The sequence below is a fragment of the Protomyctophum parallelum genome, assembly GCF_964188405.1.
Source record: "Protomyctophum parallelum genome assembly, chromosome: 23".
Lineage (NCBI taxonomy): Eukaryota > Metazoa > Chordata > Actinopteri > Myctophiformes > Myctophidae > Protomyctophum > Protomyctophum parallelum.
Genome location: NC_139715.1, coordinates 24,958,887 through 24,982,381, shown reverse-complemented (window position 1 = coordinate 24,982,381; position 23,495 = coordinate 24,958,887). Strand labels below are relative to the sequence as shown.

Below are 23,495 nucleotides of genomic sequence, written 5' to 3'. Positions count from 1 at the left end.
GTGAGGGCCTAATGTCCCCACAAGCGCAGTAGAATGTAGACATTCTTGTTAGTAGAATGTAGACAAGTAGACACTGTTGTGAGACAATTATTTTTTCCTAACAATACATTTTTTTAGGGACGCACGATTAATCAGTAGCATAATCGGTATCAGACATATTGGCCATAAAAACACCATATCGGTATCGGAACGGTCTCAAAATAATACACATTATTTAATCGGTTTTCACCAGCAAAAACAATTGTATATATATATTTTTTTTTAACAATTTTTTATCCCACGATTTTGTAACCCATTTTTCACCCCTGTGTCAATTATCTAATGTGATCCTGGGCTCTACACACCCTCCGCCAACCTAGTCCCCCCTATATGGGGGACAAGGGGAGAGCAACAGATTTGAACTCATGCTTCCTTCATGCCTGAGTGTCCAAGTTGCTCCTTTACACCCGATAGGGGGGGAGTTTCCCTGGTTGGACGTAGCGCGTGGAAGGAACACGTTATTCCAACCAGTTCCTTTCCCCTCCATCAGGCGCCCCGGCTGGCCAGGGGGAGGCAGTTTAGAGACCAGGATTACTGCATGTTTTTTGTGAGGCTACCTACTACCTACCCTAGGGGACACGGGGAGAACATGCAAACTCCACACAGAAGGGCCCTTTTGCAAAAAATAATAATAAATACATTTCAAAAACAATTCTACATTTAATTTGTGTACTCATCTCATTCAGTTATGTTAAGTATTATGCAATGTATTGATTGATTGAATACTTTTTTTAACATGCTTTGGGCCAAGCCCCTATACTAGGGCCTAGGCTTGTTTCCATTGTGGTCCTCTGTATAATATTGGAATCGGTCAGAATCGGCAGATATGACCCTGCAAATAATCGGAGATCGGATATTGGTCATAATTTCATAATCGTGCACCCCTAAAGAAAATGGTTGTTTCATGGTTACGAGATATTTGGAGAGTTACTTAGACTTATAATTAGGAAAAACCTTGATGTTGAGGTTACAAATATAGGCCTGGTCATTTAGGCTATTTTTCAGCTGTTTCCAATGCCGTCGTAAATGTAGATGTGCTCACAAGTATAGTAATACACGTGCACGTGCGTGTGTGTACAGTATGTGTGTGTGTGTGTGTACAGTATGTGTGTGTGTGTGTAGACTGCGTGCGTCTACACTGTACAGTATGTGTGTGTGTGTGTGTGTGTGTGCACAGTATGTGTGTGTGTGTTTGTGCGTGTGTGTGTGTGCGTGTACAGCATGTGTGTGTGTGTGGCATGGGGGTGGGGGGCGAAGGGGGGGTGGTGTTATGAGACGAGGCGAGGTGAATCCAACGTCAGCGCGTCGTAGAGAAGAGAAGAGCGCCCTCTACAGGGAGGAGCAGGAGGTGTTCATTCATAAGCCCTGCTTGGCCAGCGCGGCCGTGACGTCCTGGGCCAGCGTGGACAGATGGGGCGAGTCCAGGAGGACCCCCGAGGACCCCCTGCTAGGGGACGTCCCCCCGGTGCCCTCCGCGCACCCCCCGGGCCCCCCGGGGACCCCAGGGACCTGGGTGATGACGATCTCCGCGCCGTGGTCCACGCGTGCCTTGGCCTCCTCCCGGAACGTCAGCTTGTGGCTCTCGATCTGTGAAGGAGGAAGCAGTGGTTGTTTTTGGCAGCTAGTTTTAGTCATATGCAGTCATATGCAGTAGCACAATAAGTAGCACAAGGCGTCGCAGCGCGACGCATTGTGAGCTTGTAGATCGGCTATATTTTCAGCATGCAACCAAGTGTAAAATGACTTATAATGAATCTCTTGTCCACTAGTCCCTTCCTAACATTTGTGTAGTTTTTAGCTGTTGACGAAATTGTCAGTATATTTACTTGCGCAAGCAGAGTGTGCAAGTAATGTTTTCTGTCATGCTATGAAGCATATGTCCCATGACGTGATGAAGATATGTACCAATGTCCCTTGCAATGCATATGATATGATGTCATATGCAGACCGTGTAGGTATGTTTTCCCCGGATGTCCCATGACGTGATGAAGATTATGTACCAATGCCAGGGTATAATTGATTTACGATGGTGACGTAATGATGATGTTTCAGTGTCGGGGACATACGCATCAAACCACCCGAGTAACCACATTATACCACTAATCACTCAGAAATGACACATATATATAGACATATACACATATATAGACATATGAGCATATGACGTGATGAATATATGTACCAATGCCAGGGTATAATTGGTTATCGATGGTGACGTAACGGTGACATGTTTCAATGTCGGGTGGACTAAAGGTAATGCCCCATGTATGTACTCTGACACCACTGCCATAACAGGCATAAGTAATCATTACCATACTTCAAAATACTATTTATTACTATTTATAATTTATTATATAAATTATTATTTATATACTTTTTCTCCTACAAAAGCAAGGTACGTAGCAAATAGCTAAACCTAATAATTCAATATTGCAAACGTTCTTTCACAGAGAGGCTGAGATTTGAAAGTTTGTAGCGGCCTACAGTACTTGCACACTCTGCTTGTGCACTAGTAGGCCATTTATGGCCTACTTGTGTGCAACAAGCAAGTAGGCACTCGACAGAGTGCAGTTCTAGTTAGTCTTAGTTTTAGTCATCGTAGCTTAGTTTTCATTTAGTTTCACGACACGACAGAACAGTAATACCAGTAGTACAGTACAGTACAGTACAGTACAGTACAGTACAGTACAGTACAGTACAGTACAGTACAGTACAGTACAGTACAGTACAGTACAGTAAATATTACCATAATATTTCCTCCTCCAGGCATGTGGGTAGAATTGTCCAAGGATCCGATCTTGGGCTGAGCTTTGTCTTTGAAATCCAGTTTGACGCTCTCAATCCGTACCTGGCCGCCCCCTGGTGGACAGACAGGGAAGAGTCATCACATGTCTGGAAGGGGTGTTGGTTAGACCAGTGTTTCCCAACCTTTTTTCTGCCAGGGCACACTTTTCATAGCCAAATGGGGGGAGGGGGGGTGTTGTATGATATATATAGTCCTTACCCGTTCTGAATATATGAACAGCAAATGATGTTCAGTGTGGGTAATCTATCTAATAATTTAGCGATTGCTCGCCCGCTGTCTATGGGCGAAACAATTATTAGATATACACACACACTATTTACACACAGACACACGCGCACAGCTGCTACAATGTATTTTCAGTCAGTCAGAATACTTCCTTAGAATGCATGTTGGGAGAGCTTCCGGGTCACCAGTGAAATCTTTGCAAAGGTGCAAAGATGCATGTAGCTGCTCCACATCAACTCACAACGTGTTTTGCATCGTTCCAACTGCCCCTGTGAGCGCACCAGCAGAAACGCACTGAAAGCCTGGTGACGCGAGGTTAGGAAAGCACAGAGGCAAGCGGTGGTTCTTTTTATACAGTACGTGCCAGGTGAGTAGGTGATCTCCTCATGTAAACAAAGCCACGCATTAGCATTTCTATGGCCGAAGGTCGTTAAGACTGGTGGGGATGGGCAACAACAACGGACGGACCGCATGGCAGCCCACTAAGCCCAGTATCTATTGCTGTCTGGGGAGAGTCCGGGTAACTTTTTATCAACGAAAATAAAAGCTTGCGTACCGAGGCTACTTTTGTTCAAATCAAACGGCACACCTGGCCATTTCAAACGGCACACTAAAGTGCCGCGGCACACAGGTTGGCAATCACTGGGTTAGACATACCAACAGAACTACAATTTACAGTGTAGGCATTTAGCAGACGCTCTTAATCCAGAGATTAAGCAAGACCGTAAGCAAGAACAACACATGGTAATACATCAAATACATAGAAATAGTCATCATGAATCATACGTAAGCCAAGAACCTAACAGTGGAATATCTATAATAGGACTATGCGTACATAAGTTGAGCCTTTGCATACTATAAGGTCGTCGAGGCTAGAGCACGTGCTACGGGCCAAGATGGAGTCTGAAGAGGTGCTACAGTCATGAGTCCGACAACACTGTCGCTTCCAACATGCGCGGCGGGTTAAAACTAGCCCGCGGCGGGTTAAAACTAACACGTGGCGGGTTAAAACTAACCCGTGGCTTCCTGTGAGGTTAGGGTTAGGGTGTCGGACTCCTGACTGTAGGACCAAACACATGCTACCGTAGACTGTGGAACATGCCAGAGCCCAGAACAGTGATGCAAGCGTGCAGTTGCGGTTAGTTTCCAAAATGTTACTGTACAGTAACCTGTGTACTAAATGCATATACAGTAGTTGTACTTCACGTACCTGGTCTATGTCACAGTACAGTAACCCCGCGTACAAGTATGTAGAGTATTTACAGTTTGTACCTGGTCTATGTTACTGTACAGTAACCCCGCGTATAAGTATGTACAGTATTTACAGTTTGTACCTGGTCTATGTTACTGTACAGTAACCCTGTGTACAGTATGTACAGTATTTAAAGTTTGTACCTGGTCTATGGCGGATGTTGGACATGGAGCCACATTTGGAGGTGATGTGGCTGACATCAACGACCTTCTTGGTCTGGATTTGAATCTGCAAACAGCACAGTGTATACATTAGCCAAAAAGACTAGTCCAGTCCAGTCCAGTCAGTCCAGTCCAGTCCAGTGCAGTCCAGTCCAGGTCATACTTACGTTCCCTCCTCCAGGACTGTGCTGCAGCTTGGTGAGAGAGCCACATTTTGCCTGGACATGACTGAAGTCCAACTTAACACTGGGAATGAACACCTGGGGGCGACAGAGAGACAATGTTATCCAAGTAGTCAGTCAGTCAGTCAGTCAGACAGACAGTCAGTCAGTCAGTCAGACAGACAGACAGACAGACAGACAGACAGACAGACAGTCAGTCAGTCAGTCAGTCAGTCAGTCAGTCAGACAGACAGACAGACAGACAGTCAGACAGACAGTCAGACAGTCAGTCAGACAGACAGACAGACAGACAGACAGACAGTCAGTCAGTCAGTCAGACAGTCAGTCAGACAGACAGACAGACAGACAGACAGACAGACAGTCAGTCAGTCAGTCAGTCAGTCACAGACAGACAGACCCACCTGGCCTCCTTTGGGCTGGTGCTTGAGGTTGGAGGTGGAGCCGATCTTGGACTTGACGTTGCTGAGGTCGGGCAGCGGCTGGTTGAGCACCTTCAGCTGGCGGTGGAGCGAGGACGGCGACTTGGGCGGCGTGCGGATGACGGCCACCTTCCTCTCCTGCGGCAGGCTGAACGACTTGGGCGTGTGGCTGCCGGGCGTGCGAGAGCCGGGCGTGCGCGAGCCGCCGGGCGTGCGACACGCGTAGCCGGGCGGCGAGCCGGGCGTGACCGCCGTGGAGCCCGGGGTGGAGGCGCCGCTGCGGGTCTGAGGCCGAGAGACACCTAGAGAGAGAGAGAGAGAGAGAGAGAGAGAGAGAGAGAGAGAGAGACAGACAGACAGAGACACAGATAGAGAGATACATCAACAGAGCACTGAATTGAGAGAGAGAGAGAGAGAGAGAGAGAGAGAGAGAGAGAGTCCATGACAGAGTATGACTTTAACAAGTCAGTCTCGCGTAGCCAGACAACTATTCCACATCTATCTACACCTCCCCAAATCCGAGTAAGGAAGCTGCCATTTCTGTTCAAGCTATGAATGTTTAGATGTTTTCTATTCATATTAGGATACATTTGTGTGACTGTAAAGACGAAATTATCTGAGCTTCCGTTGCTCCAGACTGTACGACGGAAGCATTTATATTTTACTCATGATCTGATCTTCCGTTGCTCCAGACTGTACGACGGAAGCATTTATATTTTACTCATGATCTGATCTTCCGTTGCTCCAGACTGTATGACGGAAGCATATTTTGAACATTGCGAGAGGCGACAGACAACGTCTGGCAACGCGAGACTGTCAGGACAGCAGAGATGAAACCAGCAGCATCAAAGTTTCCTGGAGAAGACCTCGTTGGAGATTAATTCTATCGACAACAAACAAATTCATGAATGAATGGATGAATGCATGAATGAACAAACTAAGTTAGTTCAATGAATCAAGAGACCAATCACTGAATGGTACACACATGCAACACACTAGTGCACACGTACCGTCGCTGTTCAGGACACAATGGAAGTACCTGTTCAATTCACAGTGACAATGCTCCGTGTGCGTTTAACTCTGACAGTGCATGTACCCTTTCGGCCCGGGTCCAGATGGTTACGTTTGTAGATTCCGTACACTTCCAGAGTTAACCCTTATATGAATACTAGTGCATGTGTTGATGGTTTTAGAGATGGATTTGAAGCCCAGGGTGTTCTACCTGCCATGCTCGGGGCTCGTCCAGACCGGCTCTCCCTCGAGCCCTCGCTACGAAACGCTACGCGGGAACGGCAGGCAAAGGAAAAGCAGGAAGAGGAAGTGAGGCAGAAAGCAGCGCAGAATGAGGAATTACAGCAGCATAACTGGACTGAACAGGGCTTTAAGTAACTAGTCGACTAGTACACTAGGCAACTAGTCGACTAGGCAACTAGTCGACTAGTAAACTAGGCAACTAGTCGACTATTCAACTAGTCGACTAGGCAACTAGTCGACTAGTAAACTAGGCAACTAGTAAAAATCTAAAAGTGAATGTACCTAGACCAGTGGTTCCCAAACTGTGGTGTGTGCACTGCGCAAAATGATAAAGCTAATGGTGGTGCTATGGTTTTATTTAACCCATTCTGACCGGGCACCCATTTTGGTGTCGGCATCATGTTATGCTTTAGCTATTGAAAAATAGCAGATCTACAAGCTCATATCGCGCCACCGAGTGGCGCGATACGAGCTTGTAGGTCTGCTATTTTTAAATAATCGAAGAACGACTGACATTTTTTAGAATCTGATCTCAGGTCAGAATGGGTTTATCAGACCAGTGTGTGTCCGGCGGAAACCTCGTATGAATCTGATCTCAGGTCAGAATGGGTTAAAATATATTAACATATTATGCCAATTTCACGTGGGAGACCCGAGTTCGAAGCCCAGGCGTTACACGTGCATGCGTGTGTGTGTGTGTGTGTGTGTGTGTGTGTGTGTGTGGTGTGCACGAGCGTTTGCGCGCCTTACAGGTAGGCCTGCGGGGGGTGCTGTTTTCCTCCTGTTCAGCAGCGGGGATGTGTCGCGTCAGAGACTTGGCTGGTCTGGGCAGAGACGACCTCTTCTCTGGGCTGCGGTAGCTTCCCTCCTGAACACACGCACGCACAATCCATATTACACCAACTTCACAGTCACACTAATCTAATGGGTTAGTGTGCTATAGGGATGTACCGATTTGGACAGTCTTGGCCGATATACGGTGTTTAAAACAACACTTTAGCCGATACTGATACAGATACGTTTATTTCGTTTTTGTTGTTTTTTTATTTCCCCCTTTTGTGCTGCCAGGGAAACTACTATCTTCAATACATTCATGATCAGAATAGCCAACGCAAAATTTATGCAAAATCAACAACAGATAAATATCGGCTACTGCCATCGGCTAATTCAGTTTTAATCATACGTAAGCTAAGAAGCTAACGGTGGAATATCTAATGAAACTATGAGTATACACTATAGAGTACTATGTCTACATAAACTGATATCTAAGTTACATAAATTGAGCCTCGAGGCTATATATATATATAAGTGCTACGGGCTAAGATGGAGGTTTTCAGACTACGGTGGAAGATTGGGATCTCATAAGGGTTTTGTCTCTATGAGAATAGATTGGGATCTCATAAGGGTTTTGTCTCTATGAGAATAGATTGGGATCTCATAAGGGTTTCGTCTCTATGAGAATAGATTGGGATCTCATAAGGGTTTTGTCTCTATGAGAATAGATTGGGATCTCATAAGGGTTTCGTCTCTATAAGAATAGATTGGGATCTCATAAGGGTTTTGTCTCTATGAGAATAGATTGGGATCTCATAAGGGTTTTGTCTCTATGAGAATAGATTGGGATCTCATAAGGGTTTCGTCTCTATGAGAATAGATTGGGATCTCATAAGGGTTTCGTCTCTATGAGAATAGATTGGGATCTCATAAGGGTTTTGTCTCTATGAGAATAGATTGGGATCTCATAAGGGTTTCGTCTCTATCAGAATAGATTGGGATCTCATAAAGGGTTTCGTCTCTATAAGAATAGATTGGGATCTCATAAGGGTTTCGTCTCTATAAGAATAGATTGGGATCTCATAAGGGTTTCGTCTCTATGAGAATAGATTAGGATCTCATAAGGGTTTCGTCTCTATGAGAATAGATTGGGATCTCATAAGGGTTTCGTCTCTATGAGAATAGATTGGGATCTCATAAGGGTTTCGTCTCTATAAGAATAGATTGGGATCTCATAAAGGGTTTCGTCTCTATAAGAATAGATTGGGATCTCATAAGGGTTTCGTCTCTATAAGAATAGATTGGGATCTCATAAGGGTTTCGTCTCTATAAGAATAGATTGGGATCTCATAAGGGTTTCGTCTCTATAAGAATAGATTGGGATCTCATAAGGGTTTCGTCTCTATGAGAATAGATTGGGATCTCATAAGGGTTTCGTCTCTATGAGAATAGATTGGGATCTCATAAGGGTTTCGTCTCTATAAGAATAGATTGGGATCTCATAAGGGTTTCGTCTCTATAAGAATAGATTGGGATCTCATAAGGGTTTCGTCTCTATAAGAATAGATTTGGATCTCATAAGGTTTTCGTCTCTATGAGAATAGATTGGGATCTCATAAGGGTTTTGTCTCTATGAGAATAGATTAGGATCTCATAAGGGTTTTGTCTCTATGAGAATAGATTGGGATCTCATAAGGGTTTCGTCTCTATAAGAATAGATTTGGATCTCATAAGGTTTTCGTCTCTATGAGAATAGATTGGGATCTCATAAGGGTTTCGTCTCTATGAGAATAGATTTGGATCTCATAAGGTTTTCGTCTCTATGAGAATAGATTTGGATCTCATAAGGGTTTTGTCTCTATGAGAATAGATTGGGATCTCATAAGGGTTTCGTCTCTATGAGAATAGATTGGGATCTCATAAGGGTTTCGTCTCTATAAGAATAGATTGGGATCTCATAAGGGTTTCGTCTCTATGAGAATAGATTGGGATCTCATAAGGGTTTCGTCTCTATAAGAATAGATTGGGATCTCATAAGGGTTTTGTCTCTATGAGAATAGATTGGGATCTCATAAGGGTTTCGTCTCTATGAGAATAGATTGGGATCTCATAAGGGTTTCGTCTCTATGAGAATAGATTTGGATCTCATAAGGTTTTCGTCTCTATGAGAATAGATTGGGATCTCATAAGGGTTTCGTCTCTATAAGAATAGATTGGGATCTCATAAGGGTTTTGTCTCTATGAGAATAGATTGGGATCTCATAAGGGTTTCGTCTCTATGAGAATAGATTGGGATCTCATAAGGGTTTTGTCTCTATGAGAATAGATTGGGATCTCATAAGGGTTTTGTCTCTATGAGAATAGATTGGGATCTCATAAGGGTTTCGTCTCTATGAGAATAGATTGGGATCTCATAAGGGTTTTGTCTCTATGAGAATAGATTGGGATCTCATAAGGGTTTTGTCTCTATGAGAATAGATTGGGATCTCATAAGGGTTTTGTCTCTATGAGAATAGATTGGGATCTCATAAGGGTTTTGTCTCTATGAGAATAGATTGGGATCTCATAAGGGTTTCGTCTCTATAAGAATAGATTGGGATCTCATAAGGGTTTTGTCTCTATGAGAATAGATTGGGATCTCATAAGGGTTTTGTCTCTATGAGAATAGATTGGGATCTCATAAGGGTTTTGTCTCTATGAGAATAGATTGGGATCTCATAAGGGTTTTGTCTCTATGAGAATAGATTGGGATCTCATAAGGGTTTTGTCTCTTTAAGCCACTACGCCTATACGCTCCTCTCACGTCGCGTTACCTTCCCCCCGAGCGAGCACGCGGAGGAGGGGCGGGCCACGTCGAGCCACACCCCCGCCGCGGGGGGGCAGCCAATAGCGCTGCTGCAGGCGGAGCCCGGGCGGGGGGGCGGCGGCGGCAGCCCGTGGCGCCGCAGCGCCATCTTTAACAGAAGTGCCCGCGTGGGGCTCTGGTGGGGGAGGGGGGTGGGGGTAGACGTGACAGTCAGGAGGGGTGTGTGTGTGTGTGTGTGTGTGTGGGGGGGGGGGGTGGTGTGTGTGTGTGTGTGGGGGGTGGTGTGTGTGTGTGTGTGTGTGTGGGGGGGGGGGGCAGGAGGAGGGACAGATGCATGCGGCATGGAGGACGAAAGGAGACAAGAGACGAGATGACGATAAAACATCACAGCTGAGACAGGAGAGGGTTAAAGATTAAATGATTTTAGAGCTGAACAGATGAAAGGAGATATCATAATAATAAATAATGTAATGTAACGTGATCGTTAACGGGAATCGTTAGGGAAACATAATCTCCAAGCTAATGTTAGTATCAGTAAGACGCCCTGAGGGCGAGAAGCGACCTATAGCCCGGCCTAAAAGGTCACCCACGCATCCGCCTGGGTGACGGCAGACCGCTGGGCCAGAGCGCTGCTAGCGCTTTGGAATGGGAAGGGGGGGGGGGGGGGGTCAGATCAAAATATGGAATGGATTCTGCACTGTCCATCAGTGTCTTGAGTGTACAGGTTTTGATGAGGTCTGGCAATATATGGAGCGTGTCTTGAGTGTACAGGGTTTGATGAGGCCACATCAACATATGGAATGTCAGAACAGGTCAGCTCCATATATGGAGATCTAAAGGGTGGCAGCAGCCTCTGGTCTGTCCTACTAGAACCACTGCCTTATGTAAATGAATGGAGGATACTTACAGGAAATCTATCTCCAGACTGACCGACCGTGGGGGAAATGATAGCATGCAATGACAAGGACAGACAGACAGACAGACAGACAGACAGACAGACAGACAGACAGACAGACAGACAGAAAGATAAAGAGACAGATAATACAGGGGTTGGCCGTTGACACTAAGGTCTCAGAGGTACGGGTCATGTTCGACTTGCCCACAGGATGTGTAAGTAAGTAAATCGCCCGTTCATTATAAAATGATTAGCCTGATCCAACGTGTTAGGTTTCTGGTCTAGAGGGGCGGGTCGTGGCAGAGATTTGCACACGCCCTGATTGGATCTCACCGATCCGTCAGTCACCCCCGGCCCCTCCTCTTCCCCCCCAGTGCAGCGCTACGTCACATCATTTGGAGCGACGCCCACCCGGAAGGGTTGACTCCTCCCACTTCTAGCCCAGAGCGGCCAATGCGTTCCTCCAGGCTTGTTTTGCGCAGACGAGAATGAAAGCCTGGCTACCGAGGCTATAAAATGATAGGTTAAATGGCAATTGTTATTTTCACTTTCTGGGGCTGTGCGATAAAATATGTCATACCTCAATGTTTATGCCAAATACCTACATAGCTATGAATGACTATGGGTTCACACTTATTGTATCTATGCTAGTTATACTATGCCGAATGAATGTGTGCGTGTGCGTGTGTGCGCTCACCGTGGTCCTCTCTCTGGACTGGTGGGCTACACTAAGAGGCTGCCGGCTTTCCGTAGCTGTGAAGAAAACACATAAGAATACTAGGATGGTTACAACATGGCCACCCAGGATGGTTACAACATGGCCACCCACAGACACACTATAGACGAATTCAGAAACAGGTCTCATGGTCGCAGCTTACGCATTTCCTGTAGGTGGAGCAGACATAGCTGCATACCTGCACCTCTTCTACTACAGTGACTGATGTTAGTCTGCCTCAAACGTTACTCTTTTACCTGCTTTTTACTAACACTAACATTACAAAGATACTACAAACTACTGTTGGAGCAGCCATAAACTACACAGGTTCATCCCGATGTTGTGGGCATCTTTGTAATGTTAGTGTTAGTAAAAAGCAGGTAAGGGGCACGGTGGCACAGTTGGTAGTGCTGTCGCCTCACAGCTAGAAGGTCCTGGGTTCGATTCCCGCTCGGGGCGCTGTGGGTGCTGGCGGCGTGTTTCCTCCTCCGCGTCATCAGTGCCCATACCCGAAGGCGGGGTTGGCGAAAGGGCCTTTCTGTGTGGAGTTTGCATGTTCTCCCCGTGTCCCCTAGGGTAGATACCCTCACAAAAACATGCAGTAATCCTGGTCTCTAAACTGCCTCCCCCTGGCCAGCCGGGGCGCCTGATGGAGGGGAAAGGAACTGGTTGGAATAACGTGTTCCTTCCATGCGCTACGTCCAACCAGGGAAACTCCCCCCTGTCAGGTGTAAAGGAGCAACTTGGACACTCAAGCATGAAGGAAGCATGAGTTAAGTCCGTTGCTCTCCCCAGGTTGGCGGAGGGTGTGTAGAGCCCAGGATCACATTAGATGATTGACACAGGGGTGAAAAATGGGTTACAAAATTGTGGGATAAAAAATATATTAAAAAAAAGAAGTAAAAAGCAGGTAAAGGAGTAACTGACTAACATCAGTCACTGTACCATTCAATGTAGTAGAAGAGGGTTTACCCTGCAGCTACGTCGAGTCCGCCTACAGGAAATATGTAAGCTGCGATCATGACCCGTTTCTGAATTCGTCTATAGGTCACAACATGGCAACCCACGCACAGGCACACACACACACACACACACACACACACACTATAGGTTACAACATGGCCGGGAGAGGGAGACATATTTCAAGTGTGCACGCCACACACACACACACGATATAGATAGATAGATAGATAGATAGATAGCAGATTTTGCAATATGAAGCACACAGCCCAAGCCACAGTCCTCCTCAATGCTGTTCTGTTGGCCTCTTCTGACACCTAGAGGCCAACCCACACAACTGCACCCAACAGCATCATGACATGAAGTATAAGCAGCTACATCCAGCCAACACGACACACAGAAAGCAGGACGGGGCTGCAGCCAATAAGGACACAGCATCCACCACAACCATTTAACCAAAAAGGACACAGCATCCAGAACCATTTCAGCCAATAAGGACACATCCATCCAGAACAATTTCAACCAATAAGGACACACCATCCAGAACCATTTCAACCAATAAGGACACACCCGTCCAGAACCATTTCAACCAATAAGGACACAGCATCCACAACCATTTCAACCAATAAGGACACACCATCCACAACCATTTCAACCAATAAGGACACACCCATCCAGAACCATTTCAACCAATAAGGACACAGCATCCACAACCATTTCAACCAATAAGGACACACCCATCCAGAACCATCTAGATAGCGTCGATGAGCAAAATGTGAAACCAAGTATAGGAGACAAAATGAAGAGATGCACACAAACGGAATGTAAGGTTCAAAACACTTCTGAATGAATGAATGACTGCTCAAGGAAACAAATCTACGTATGGGCAGTTAAAGACGGGCGTGTGATGGTTGCCAGCTACATTGCACCTGCGTGGAGTTCCACCATAGAGCCATCGATAGAGACGATTCTGACGTCGTAATGCTTAACCCCCCCCCCCAGCCTGGTTAAACACTCCCCCTTAGGCTAGGTGGGTGCAGAGCCATAGAGTCAGACAGAGTTACGACATTGGACTGAAGCCATTGGACTGAAGCCCCATGAAGTGAATGGAGTTGTCGTAACTCTGTCTTACTACATGGCTCTGGGTGGGTGGTAGTCTGGTTAGCCACTCCCCCTTTAGGGAGTGGCTAACCACGCTACCGCCCACCTAGCCTGGTTAGCCACGCCCCCTTGAGGGAGTGGCTAACCAGGCTACCGCCCACCTTCCCTCAACGCTGCTGCTTTACGTTCAGTTGTGACTGAGCGATGGCAGCGGGTTGGAGACACATCAGACATGCCTCCAGCCGGCTAGCCTCGGTCCCAGCCTTACTCATCTGAAAAGAGAAAAGCTTGGTCACCACCTATGTATAAGGCAGAGAGTGTATTGGTGGAAGTGTCCGGAACATCACAACTCTCGTTTCATTCACAGAGAATGTAAGCAGATTTGTAAAGCGTCGACGTAATTTCCTTGAGCGGTAAATCCCGCTGTACTTCCGCCGATACACCACAGCGTAGGTCTTTCAAAATGTAACTCTGAGAGTGTACACATAAAATGGGTCCATGTATACAGGGCAGGCGCACATGTGCACAGGTGCGTAACACCTGAGCGAGTTCTCTATGGATGGCTCCGGGTGGCGCCGAAGGGTGCTGCTTGTCACCTGTAGCCTTGTAGCGCCGCCTAGTGGAGCCTGGCGGTAGCACAGCAGGCCTAGGCTGTCTGGCTGCTGCTTTGGCGACTCTCTTTCGAGACGGAGAGCGACTTTGGAGGACTGAAACCTTACTTTGCTCAGCCCTCCTCGTGCCCACTACAGCAGGAAGGAGAGACAGGGTGTTACTGCACAGGACACGAGGGTTGAGAAAAATGTATGTATGTACGCATGTTTCAAATTTACAGTATGTCCACCCAGTGTTAAAAAGTTACTCTGTGATGAGAATGCTTAAAGCTGCTATAAGCAATATGTTTTTGCATATTAACCCTAGAACACTAAACACGGGTGATTTGCACCACAGACAATTATATTTTTGTGATTTTCATAATGTTGCTGATGTCTGAGGTGCGTGGGTCTTTCAGTACCTTCATGATGCTCATTGACATCATAGAAGCTAGGTGTGTTTCCCTGCCCACATCCCTGGTTTTTTTCTACAGGCAGGTGTTCGGGTGAATTTCGCCCGTGTTCAGCGATAGTGTGATAGAGAAAAATCCCATGCACCCACAATGGACTTTATTTTTCACTGGATCGAATGGTCCAGTGAAAAAAAAGAGTCCATTGGTGAGTACCCGTTACGGTGAAAAGTAGAAAAATTATACTTTATAAACTAACCGTTATCTAGTAAACAAATGAAACAACAATACGTCAACACAGTACAAAGCAGGAACCTTTCTTCTTCTTCACATCGTCTTTGAGGTGGCTGCTGGGGTCTCTGCGGGTTACTCTAGGGTCAGAGGAACAAGAGCGGCCCCTCCCTCTGCCGGGGGTGCGCTTAGTGGCAGCTCTGTCCGCCACAACAGGCCTACTGGCGGGACAGTCGACCAGGGGAAGGGCTTCTATTTGCTCGGTCACGACGCTTTTGTCTTCATCTGCAGTGGACATGGATGGAGACAGCATGGGAGCACTGACACCACCGCACACAGGCCTAGAGCTATAGAGCACCTAAGTCTGACGTCAATATCGGGTTCATGTACTTTTTATTTGCATTGTAATCCCCACAGGAGGATTTTAGATCGCCTATATAAGAACTGTGTTTCAAAAATAAACATGTCACCCCGGCCGTTTCACTCATATGGATATGAAGAATCAACTGACTGTGAGAAAACGCTACTGCTGCTGAATTAGTACATTTTTTGCTAGAAGCAGACTGTATCATATAGTGACTGACGGTCGTAAACGACACAGAGACACCTCCCCGACAATGACGCAGAGACAGCTTGTTTATTTTTGGACCACAACGCTTATATGAGATGATTTTATGTTATTCTCCATAGAGAAATTATTTCTGTGAACCAGGGGATGAGCGAGTGACGTCAGGACTTCTGTGCTCTATACTGTAGAGTTAAAGGTTGTTGCTAATCATCATGCATCGAACCTTTTAACAAGCTTTGTGAATGCTGAACACATCTTCCACTACACTACTCGACAGTGACATTACACAACTGGATTAAAGCACCATGTGTGGACTGTGGACACAACTGCACTAGGTGCATGGTACACAACTGCATGGACTAGATGCAGGGTACACAACTGGACTAGATGCAGGGTACACAACTGGACTAGATGCAGGGTACCTTGAGAGTCCATCCAGCCGCTGTCTGTGTCTAGGACGGAGATGTCCATGGTGGTTTGGTCGTTCTCCGTCTGACCGGACCGCAGTTCGGACGAGGCCTCCACGGACCCGTCCACCTCCTCTCCCGTGGATTCCTCCAGAAACGTCCTGTCCGCCTCCTTTTCATTCCCCAGAAGCTTCCTGTCCGCCTCCGTTTCATTCCCCGACACTTTCTCCTGGTCAACCTCCACGTTTTCCACCTCCTCCCTTTCCGTTTCCTTTGACTCCTCCTCCTGTGCTCCTTTCTGCTCCTCCTGTGATTTCTCCTCGTCTTCCGTCCCTCCGTCGTCCCATGCTTCCAGAGGCTGACCGCGGTCCGAGCCGAGACACGGGTCAGAGCTGTCCCTCGGATGTGCCGCTTCATCGCCGCTTCGTTCGCGACGACTCGATGCCTCGACTCCATGTTTATCCTGGTCTTCGTCCGCCTCGTCCATCGCCTCCTCCTCCTTGGTCTCCTTCTGTCCCGCTTCCAGCTCTGCTTGCTCCTCGAGAAGCGCGCCGCCTTGGGCCTCCTCCTGCACCTCCCGAGGTTCTGCCTCCTCCAGCACCTCCCCAAACTCTACGTCCTCCTCTTCCTCCGTTTCCACTTGGGGGATGACGACGACGGGGGACTTGGGGGAGGATCGCTGTGGCGTTGCAGATACATCTGGAGAGACTTCCTCTGGTTTCTGTGGCGTTGCAGAGGGAGAGACTTCCTCTGGTTTCTTATCCTTCAAATGGATGACTTTCTCATCCACATGTTTGCATCCGTCGGTGGACTGTTGAGCAGCGTTTGATGTCGTTATTGGTTCATTTTCTTCCCACTCCTGTACTAGGTTCTCTCCTAAAGACACCGCTACGTCAGACCGCTCCATCTCGCATCCTTCAACGGACTCAACCTTTTGATGTTCGGCACGCTCCGTCTCTCCACCAGTCTGTTCTGTCTCTGGAACCTCTGGTTTCAACTCCAGTGTGACGTTTAGGTTGGACTCTGGCGGTGCTTCCGCCGGTGACCTGGGGGTGGTCGGGCTGAAGAGACCCTTCGCTCCATTTTCAGAGGACAGGAATGTGAAAGGGTGTTCCGGTGGAATGGGAGAGGCCTCTCGCGAGGGGTCCGTCTCCACCTCCACCTCAGGAATGGCTTGGGTCTTGAGGTCCAAGCGAAACTCCGTCAGTCGGTCTTTGGGTGAAGCCACCGCGGGGATACGCAGGCGATCCGGTTTCGTGCCACTCGCCGTCACGACCCTTTCCAGCATTTTGGGGGACTTCACGGGCGACGCGGGTGTGTCTTTCTTCGATTGTTGTGCTCCAACTTCAAGGATTTGTCCACCGTTATCTTCAGCAGCTGCTCTGTCCTCCTCACTGTCACCTTCCACTGGAGGGAAGCATTGGTGCGGACTGGGCAGGTCAGCGGGCGAGGGCATCGGCGCAGAGTAGTCGCTGAACACGCAGTAGCCCATTTCCTCCAGTGGGCTTTGCCATCCGCCAGCTGCTCTGGAGGCGTGGCCTTCCAGCGAAAGCTTGGCCAGAGAACTTCCCACCAGTGCCGACATGTTGGCCGGCACGGACCTGCGCCTCATGTGGCCGACCTCTCTCCTCTCAAAGGAGAGTCGTGGTAAGGCTCCGGCCAGGTCCAACATCTCGGAGAGGTCGCTTGACTGTTCTAAACCGACACAGTGTTTGGTAGGAATGTCCGCTGTGGTGGTGGCGAGATCTTTAGGAAGTTCAGAGGAGGTTGGAGTAATGGTCACATCTGGAGAACGTGTGTTCCCCAGATCCAAAACGGTCGGAGGACAGTCTATCGAAAGGATCCTTTTGCCACTGTCGGGGCACAAGGATTCAGAGAAGACCTTTGAGGCTATCATTTCCTCTGCTGTCAAAGAGGAAGAGACATCTTCTGAAGACATCTTAGCATCAGGTGATAGTTTCATCTCTCTCTCCATCTTCTCTTTATTCTCTAGCTTCTCTGGAACACTGTCTCTTGTCAGTCCCTCGTCGTCAGCCTCCAGTTGGGTGGACCTGGTCTCTGCTACTGTTGGTTCATGTTGGGTGGACCTGGTCTCAGCTACTGTGATTTGGGTGGGCCTGCTCTCTGCTACTGTTAGTTCATGCTGGGTGGGCCTGCTCTCTGTTAGTTCATGTTGGGTGGGCCTGCTCTCTGCTACTGTTAGTTCATGCTGGGTTGACCTGCTCTCGGCTACAGGGAGCTCATGTTGGGTGGGCCTGTTCTCTGCTACAGTGAGTTCATGCTGGGTGGACCTGCTCTCTGCTACAGTGAGTTGGGTGGGCCTGCTCTCTGCTACTGTGAGTTCATGTTGGGTGGACCTGCTCTCTGCTACAGTGAGTTCATGTTGGGTGGGCCTGTTCTCTGCTACAGTGAGTTCATGTTGGGTGGGCCTGTTCTCTGCTACTGTTAGTTCATGTTGGGTAGACCTGCTCTCGGCTACAGGGAGCTCATGTTGGGTGGACCTGCTCTCGACTACAGTGAGTTCATGTTGGGTGGACCTGATCTCTGCTACAGTGAGCTCATAGTAACTCTGTGTTTGCTGCTCCTCAACAGGGCTTGGTGTGGAGGTCTCAAAATAGGTGTCCGTTCCTCCTTCATGCTCTGAAACAACACCTGCTTCATTCTCTGAAACAACACCTGCTTCATGCTCTGAAACAACACCCGGTGTCTGTGTTGAATCCACACCCACTACTGGACTCTGTTGTTCGCCGGTTTCGTTCCTTTGAACGTCTTTGGTTTCTTCGGACAGCGTTTCGTGTAACTTCACCTCGCTCGTGTCACTCGTTGCTTCGGCAGTCAGAATGTCTTTGATTTCACTTTCCGCCTCTGCCGATTCGCTTGTGCGTTCCATGAGTTCGTCCACCAACGCCTGTTTCTCATCCGTGGTTATCTCTACAAGCGAGTCCCTCCTGACGGTCTCTGCTGTAACTCCACCCGTGTCTCGCTCCTGTGTCTGCAGAGCCGGAGACGTTTCAGGGAGCTCCATGTCGGGCGACAGGGAATTGGGGGGAGAATCGGTCACCACGTCTTCTTCCATTCGTTCAGGCGTTCCTTGTCCCGCGTCGAGCGAGTCTGATCTCTGGTGTGACGGCTCCCCCTCCTCGTCGTCCACAGGGGGGCTGTCTCTGTCTGATCTCAGGTGTGATGGCTCCCCCTCCTCGTCATCCACAGGGGGGCTGTCGTGCGGTTTATCGTCCTCTCGGCCCGGCGGCTCGGCTGCTGTGAGGTTCAAACGACAGCGAACAGAACAGCTCTGTTCTAAAGTATAGCATTAGCCCACAGCGTCTCTTGCAATAAGCTACAGCCAGTGCAGTCAAGCCTTTCCACAGCCTTTCTTTCCGCACATAGATAGAACTGCTGTCCATCAAGCGTCACACACAATGTTCAGTGGGCTGCAGGCCACAGCACCTACTGTATAAGCTGCCGTGCAGAGTTGTAATGTAACACAATGAGCTGCATGGAGTTGGACCTATTGAAATGAACTGAATTCCTATTGAAACAAACTGAATTCCCATTGAAATGAACTGAATTCCCATTGAAATAAACTGAATTCATATTGAAATGAACTGAATTCACATTGAAATGAACTGAATTCATATTGAAATGAACTGAATTCCCATTAAAATGAACTTAATTCCTATTGAAATGAACTGAATTCCCATTGAAATGAACTGAATTCTTATTGAAATGAACTCAATTCCTATTGAAATGAACTGAATTCCTATTGAAATGAACTGAATTCCGATTGAAATGAACTGAATTCTTATTGAAATTAACTGAATTCTTATTGAAATGAACTGAATTCCTTTTGAAATGAACTGAATTCCCATTGAAATTAACTGAATTCTTATTGAAATGATCTGAATTCCTATTGAAATTAACTGAATTCCCATTGAAATTAACTGAATTCCTATTGAAATGAACAAAATGATCATATTGTCACAGTTAGGCAGAAACCTTGTATCTCCATTATTATATATTTGTTTAATTTCCTTTGAGATACTTCTGCATACACTATGACAGTGCATGTCGTTGAGAAGAACACATCCTGAGCTCACGTCACAACACATTGTGAGCTTGTAGATCAGCAATTTTTACTCTTTTGGTAAAGGTTTGACAAGTCTGACCATTTTGAAAATGTTTTCACCATGATATACCCCAAATAATGGTGGTTAAGTATTTGATCTGTTACATACATATGTAACAAATTATTATATTAATAAGAGTTTAATTGTGACTAAATATGTTTTTCCTTTCCCTTTTAGCCCACGATTTTGCAACCCATTATTTCACCCAGTGTCAATTATCTAATGTAATCCTAGGGGCTACACTTCCTCTGCCAGCCTGGGGGGAAAGCGGACTGACCTCATGCTTCCTTCTATGCATGAGGAGTCCAAGCTGCTTCTTTTCACCTGACAGGGGGGAATTTCCCCGGCCGGACCGGGACGTGGAAGGAAAACGTTATTCCCACCAGTTCCTTTCCCCTCCATCAGGCGCCCCAGGAGGCGGTTCAGAGACCAGCTTGTGACTAAATATTAACTACTCTAGATCCATTAGAACAGAACTCGCCTCATATGAACCTAAAAGCAGTGGATGAAACCTTGCCATGCTGCTTGTGTTTTCTGTTGGGAATATAATATGGATTTACTTTTAAATCATCTTAATGATACATTTAAACCTGACAACCTAAGCCTGAATTTAAAATTTGTTCCACACCAGAACACATCTTTATTTTAATGGTAGTGATTCAAGGCAGGAGCCTGACTAACTAAGGGCCAATAAGGAATTAGAAACTTATAGGGCTGAAACAATTTCAGCCCTATAACAATCCCCCATGAAAGATGTAATTTCTTATTTCTATTATGTTTTCTTAAAGTAAACACAGACATTTTTTAATGAATTCCTGCGATTTCCAACTAACAAAAACCCTTCTATAAAATAATAATTATGTCCAATGACTGTTAATAACGATACTGTAAAAAGAAAAAGAAAAGTGTAATTTTAGTGACAATAGGAACATTGTTATGACATGAGAGAAATAATAAAACTTCAATGTAAGCAAACGATATAAAGTAGAGTAAAAATACAGCGTTTACCCAACAAGCATCCAACGGACTCTGGATAGGGTGACCATGTCGTGGAAGTTTAGAGATAAACATTGTAAGAATACTCCAAGTGTTTTATGACGTCACTGCCCATGTGGTGAATGCCTTGTGGCTATGTTGGGGGTTGTCGTGTGGGAGAAGAGAAGAGCTATAAAAGCTGTCGTTGGTTGTCAATCTGGGTGCCAGACTGGGTTTTCCATACATGGGGTTGGTTCATGTAAGTCTTGTCTCCTTGCTCGAGTAAAATCTCTATACTCTATAACTCCGAATTCTTGTGTTGCCTCATTATTCATTGTTGTGATTTGGTTTTGAGCATATGTCCACAGATTCCAGTACAATTTGGAGGTTCCACCGAGATGTGCTGTGCTTGGCGGGTCGGCCCGGTGGGGTAAAGTTCTGTCTTTCGGCTGGGCCGACGTCGCGCAAGTGAGTATATGGGTCTGTTTGGATGTTCAGAAAATGAGGTATTGCTTTTATTCAGAGTTTTAAAGTATAGTGATGAAGTTGGTTGTGATCACAATTGTTTTTTTTTGGATGGCCTATACTAAAGAGGGAAACTGTGAAGTTTTGCCTTTCATATGTGCATATGAGAGACGGAGGAATAGTGTTTGGTTGGTTGAATGGCTAGGAAAAAGTTGTCTATTCAATAAATCATTCATTAAGTTGCCTGCTGTCTAATAGGGGGACAAGAGATCCTGCCTAGGGTATCCTGTTGTTTTAAGAAACAACGAAATTGGCTAGCCAGCGTGTGAATGTAGGCCTACGGTGTTTGTGTTTGAGTGTGTTTGCCTATCTGCCTGTGTGTGTGTGAGTATGGGTGAGGCAAGGTGTCAGTATGACAGGGAGAGAAAATGTGGAAATGGGAGATTCTTAATGATCTAAAATGGAGATACATAATTCTCGAGTCGAGAAAACGGAAATAGTTCCATAATATGGATGAAAGTAAGGATGTGAAACGAAGGAGAGTGTGAGAGTGGTATGGTTTCATTTTTTTTCTTGGCATATTATATTTGGTGTGTTGGAATTATAAGATATTCTATTTTAGATATTGTTACTGTGTAATTTGTGGAGTTAAATTAAATCGGAATGAAATAGTGCGCCTATCGTAGTTAAATCTATGAACTACATTTTATATGTGGGGGCAAAGTAATTTTGATGGACGGAAACACCTCATTTGAGCGGTTGAATGTCTGTATTAGGACTGTTTATTTTCCTCCTCCTATATGGCTCCCTGCAAGGGGAGTTGTCATAAAGTTTAAGAGCAGCCTGTTTTCTGGAAATAAGTGGCGTGTTGTATGAGTAAATTTAGGAGGTAGACGAGCCTAAAGTGAAGATAGATCATAATCCTCTAGATGAGAAATGGGAAAAGCATAGGAAGTTGTGCTAAAACACATACTGTATATCTGAAGAGGGATCAAATGTGTATATGTATGATGAGGAAACATAGGTATTTGTATTTCTTTGGAGTGAAAATATCTGACCACATTGTGACATGTGAACCCAGCCGTTGCTCACTGTTTGAGACACCATGGTGCGACATGTTTAGGCAGATAGCTGTCGGAGGAGCTTTAATCTACAGATTTCCTTAAGCATGTAGTGGCCATTGTTTTTAATAGTTAAATGCGTTGTGGACATTGTCTGTGTCAGAATGTGGAGCTAAAAGTAATTTAGGAAAATAGTAACCACGATAGCTTCGTCTATTAAACTTCACTATGTAATTATAGTGTGGGGTTAAACCTTCATGAAAATGGTAGCTATAATCACTATTGTTGAAATAGTGTATTGCCTCATTCTGATCAGCTCATGGTCTAACATTCTTATTAATTGGTAAAATTGCATGTCCCCGAGCAGTAAAATGGAGCATTCTCCCTGGTGTAGTTTGAGTAAAATAGAACACATAGCCTATATTTTAAGGAACTTGTTAGGACAGTGAATAGTGAAGTACGATTCTAAGATGATACATTTGATAGTGCATGCTGGAAAGAGTATAAAGATAGCGGTTCTACAAGCATGTTGTTTGAAATGTAGTCAGAGTAGTAATGAAAAGGTGAGAAGTAGTGTTGATGCTAGCCTGGGGTCATGCTGTGAGATAATTACCCCCTGTAATTAGTTTATTGTTTATTTGCTCTTCCGAGTCTCCTCAGGCTCTGTGTGACGGCTCATGTTATATGAAGCCATTTGTCATAGATGTCATTTATAGAAATTGACCAAAGCTAGGTGGTTCCCTATTATGAATGTAAAGGATTACTTCCCAGGATAGTTACTTTTGTAAACTGTCATTTGTTATTAGGAATGTTAAAATATGCTGGAAGCAATTACCGTAGTCAAGAACAAGGGTTTACAGTGAGATTATAGGGAGTATGTAAGTAGCCTTGCTGAAGCCATGAGGGTCACAGGGCAGGAGCCTAACCCCTACACCCCTGGTCATGACGCTAGTGTGTCATAATAATAAAGTAATAATAGTAAAACGTTATTTGTATAGCACCTTTCATGACATCAAATGCAGCTCAAAGTGCTTTACAGAACAATGAAGAATAAAATAAAAGCAAAGCGTAA

General features: G+C 46.0%; 1 protein-coding gene across 3 annotated transcripts in view; it reads right to left on the bottom strand.

The window, feature by feature from the left end:
- Nucleotides 1–815: 815 nt before the first annotated feature.
- The window catches only part of LOC310854082 (uncharacterized protein), a 91,079-nt gene continuing 68,399 nt past the window's right edge, over nucleotides 816–23,495 (bottom strand). For all 3 annotated transcript variants that reach the window (XM_083758564.1, XM_083758566.1, XM_083758565.1), the window contains 7 exons: nucleotides 11,511–11,566; nucleotides 7,089–7,206; nucleotides 5,067–5,386; nucleotides 4,651–4,743; nucleotides 4,466–4,550; nucleotides 2,786–2,898; nucleotides 816–1,626 (listed from right to left, as the gene is read on the bottom strand). In XM_083758564.1, coding sequence (XP_083614690.1) covers nucleotides 1,396–1,626; nucleotides 2,786–2,898; nucleotides 4,466–4,550; nucleotides 4,651–4,743; nucleotides 5,067–5,386; nucleotides 7,089–7,206; nucleotides 11,511–11,566 — 1,016 coding nt within the window. In that variant the 3' untranslated portion in view covers nucleotides 816–1,395. The remainder of the gene's footprint in view (nucleotides 1,627–2,785; nucleotides 2,899–4,465; nucleotides 4,551–4,650; nucleotides 4,744–5,066; nucleotides 5,387–7,088; nucleotides 7,207–11,510; nucleotides 11,567–23,495) is intronic.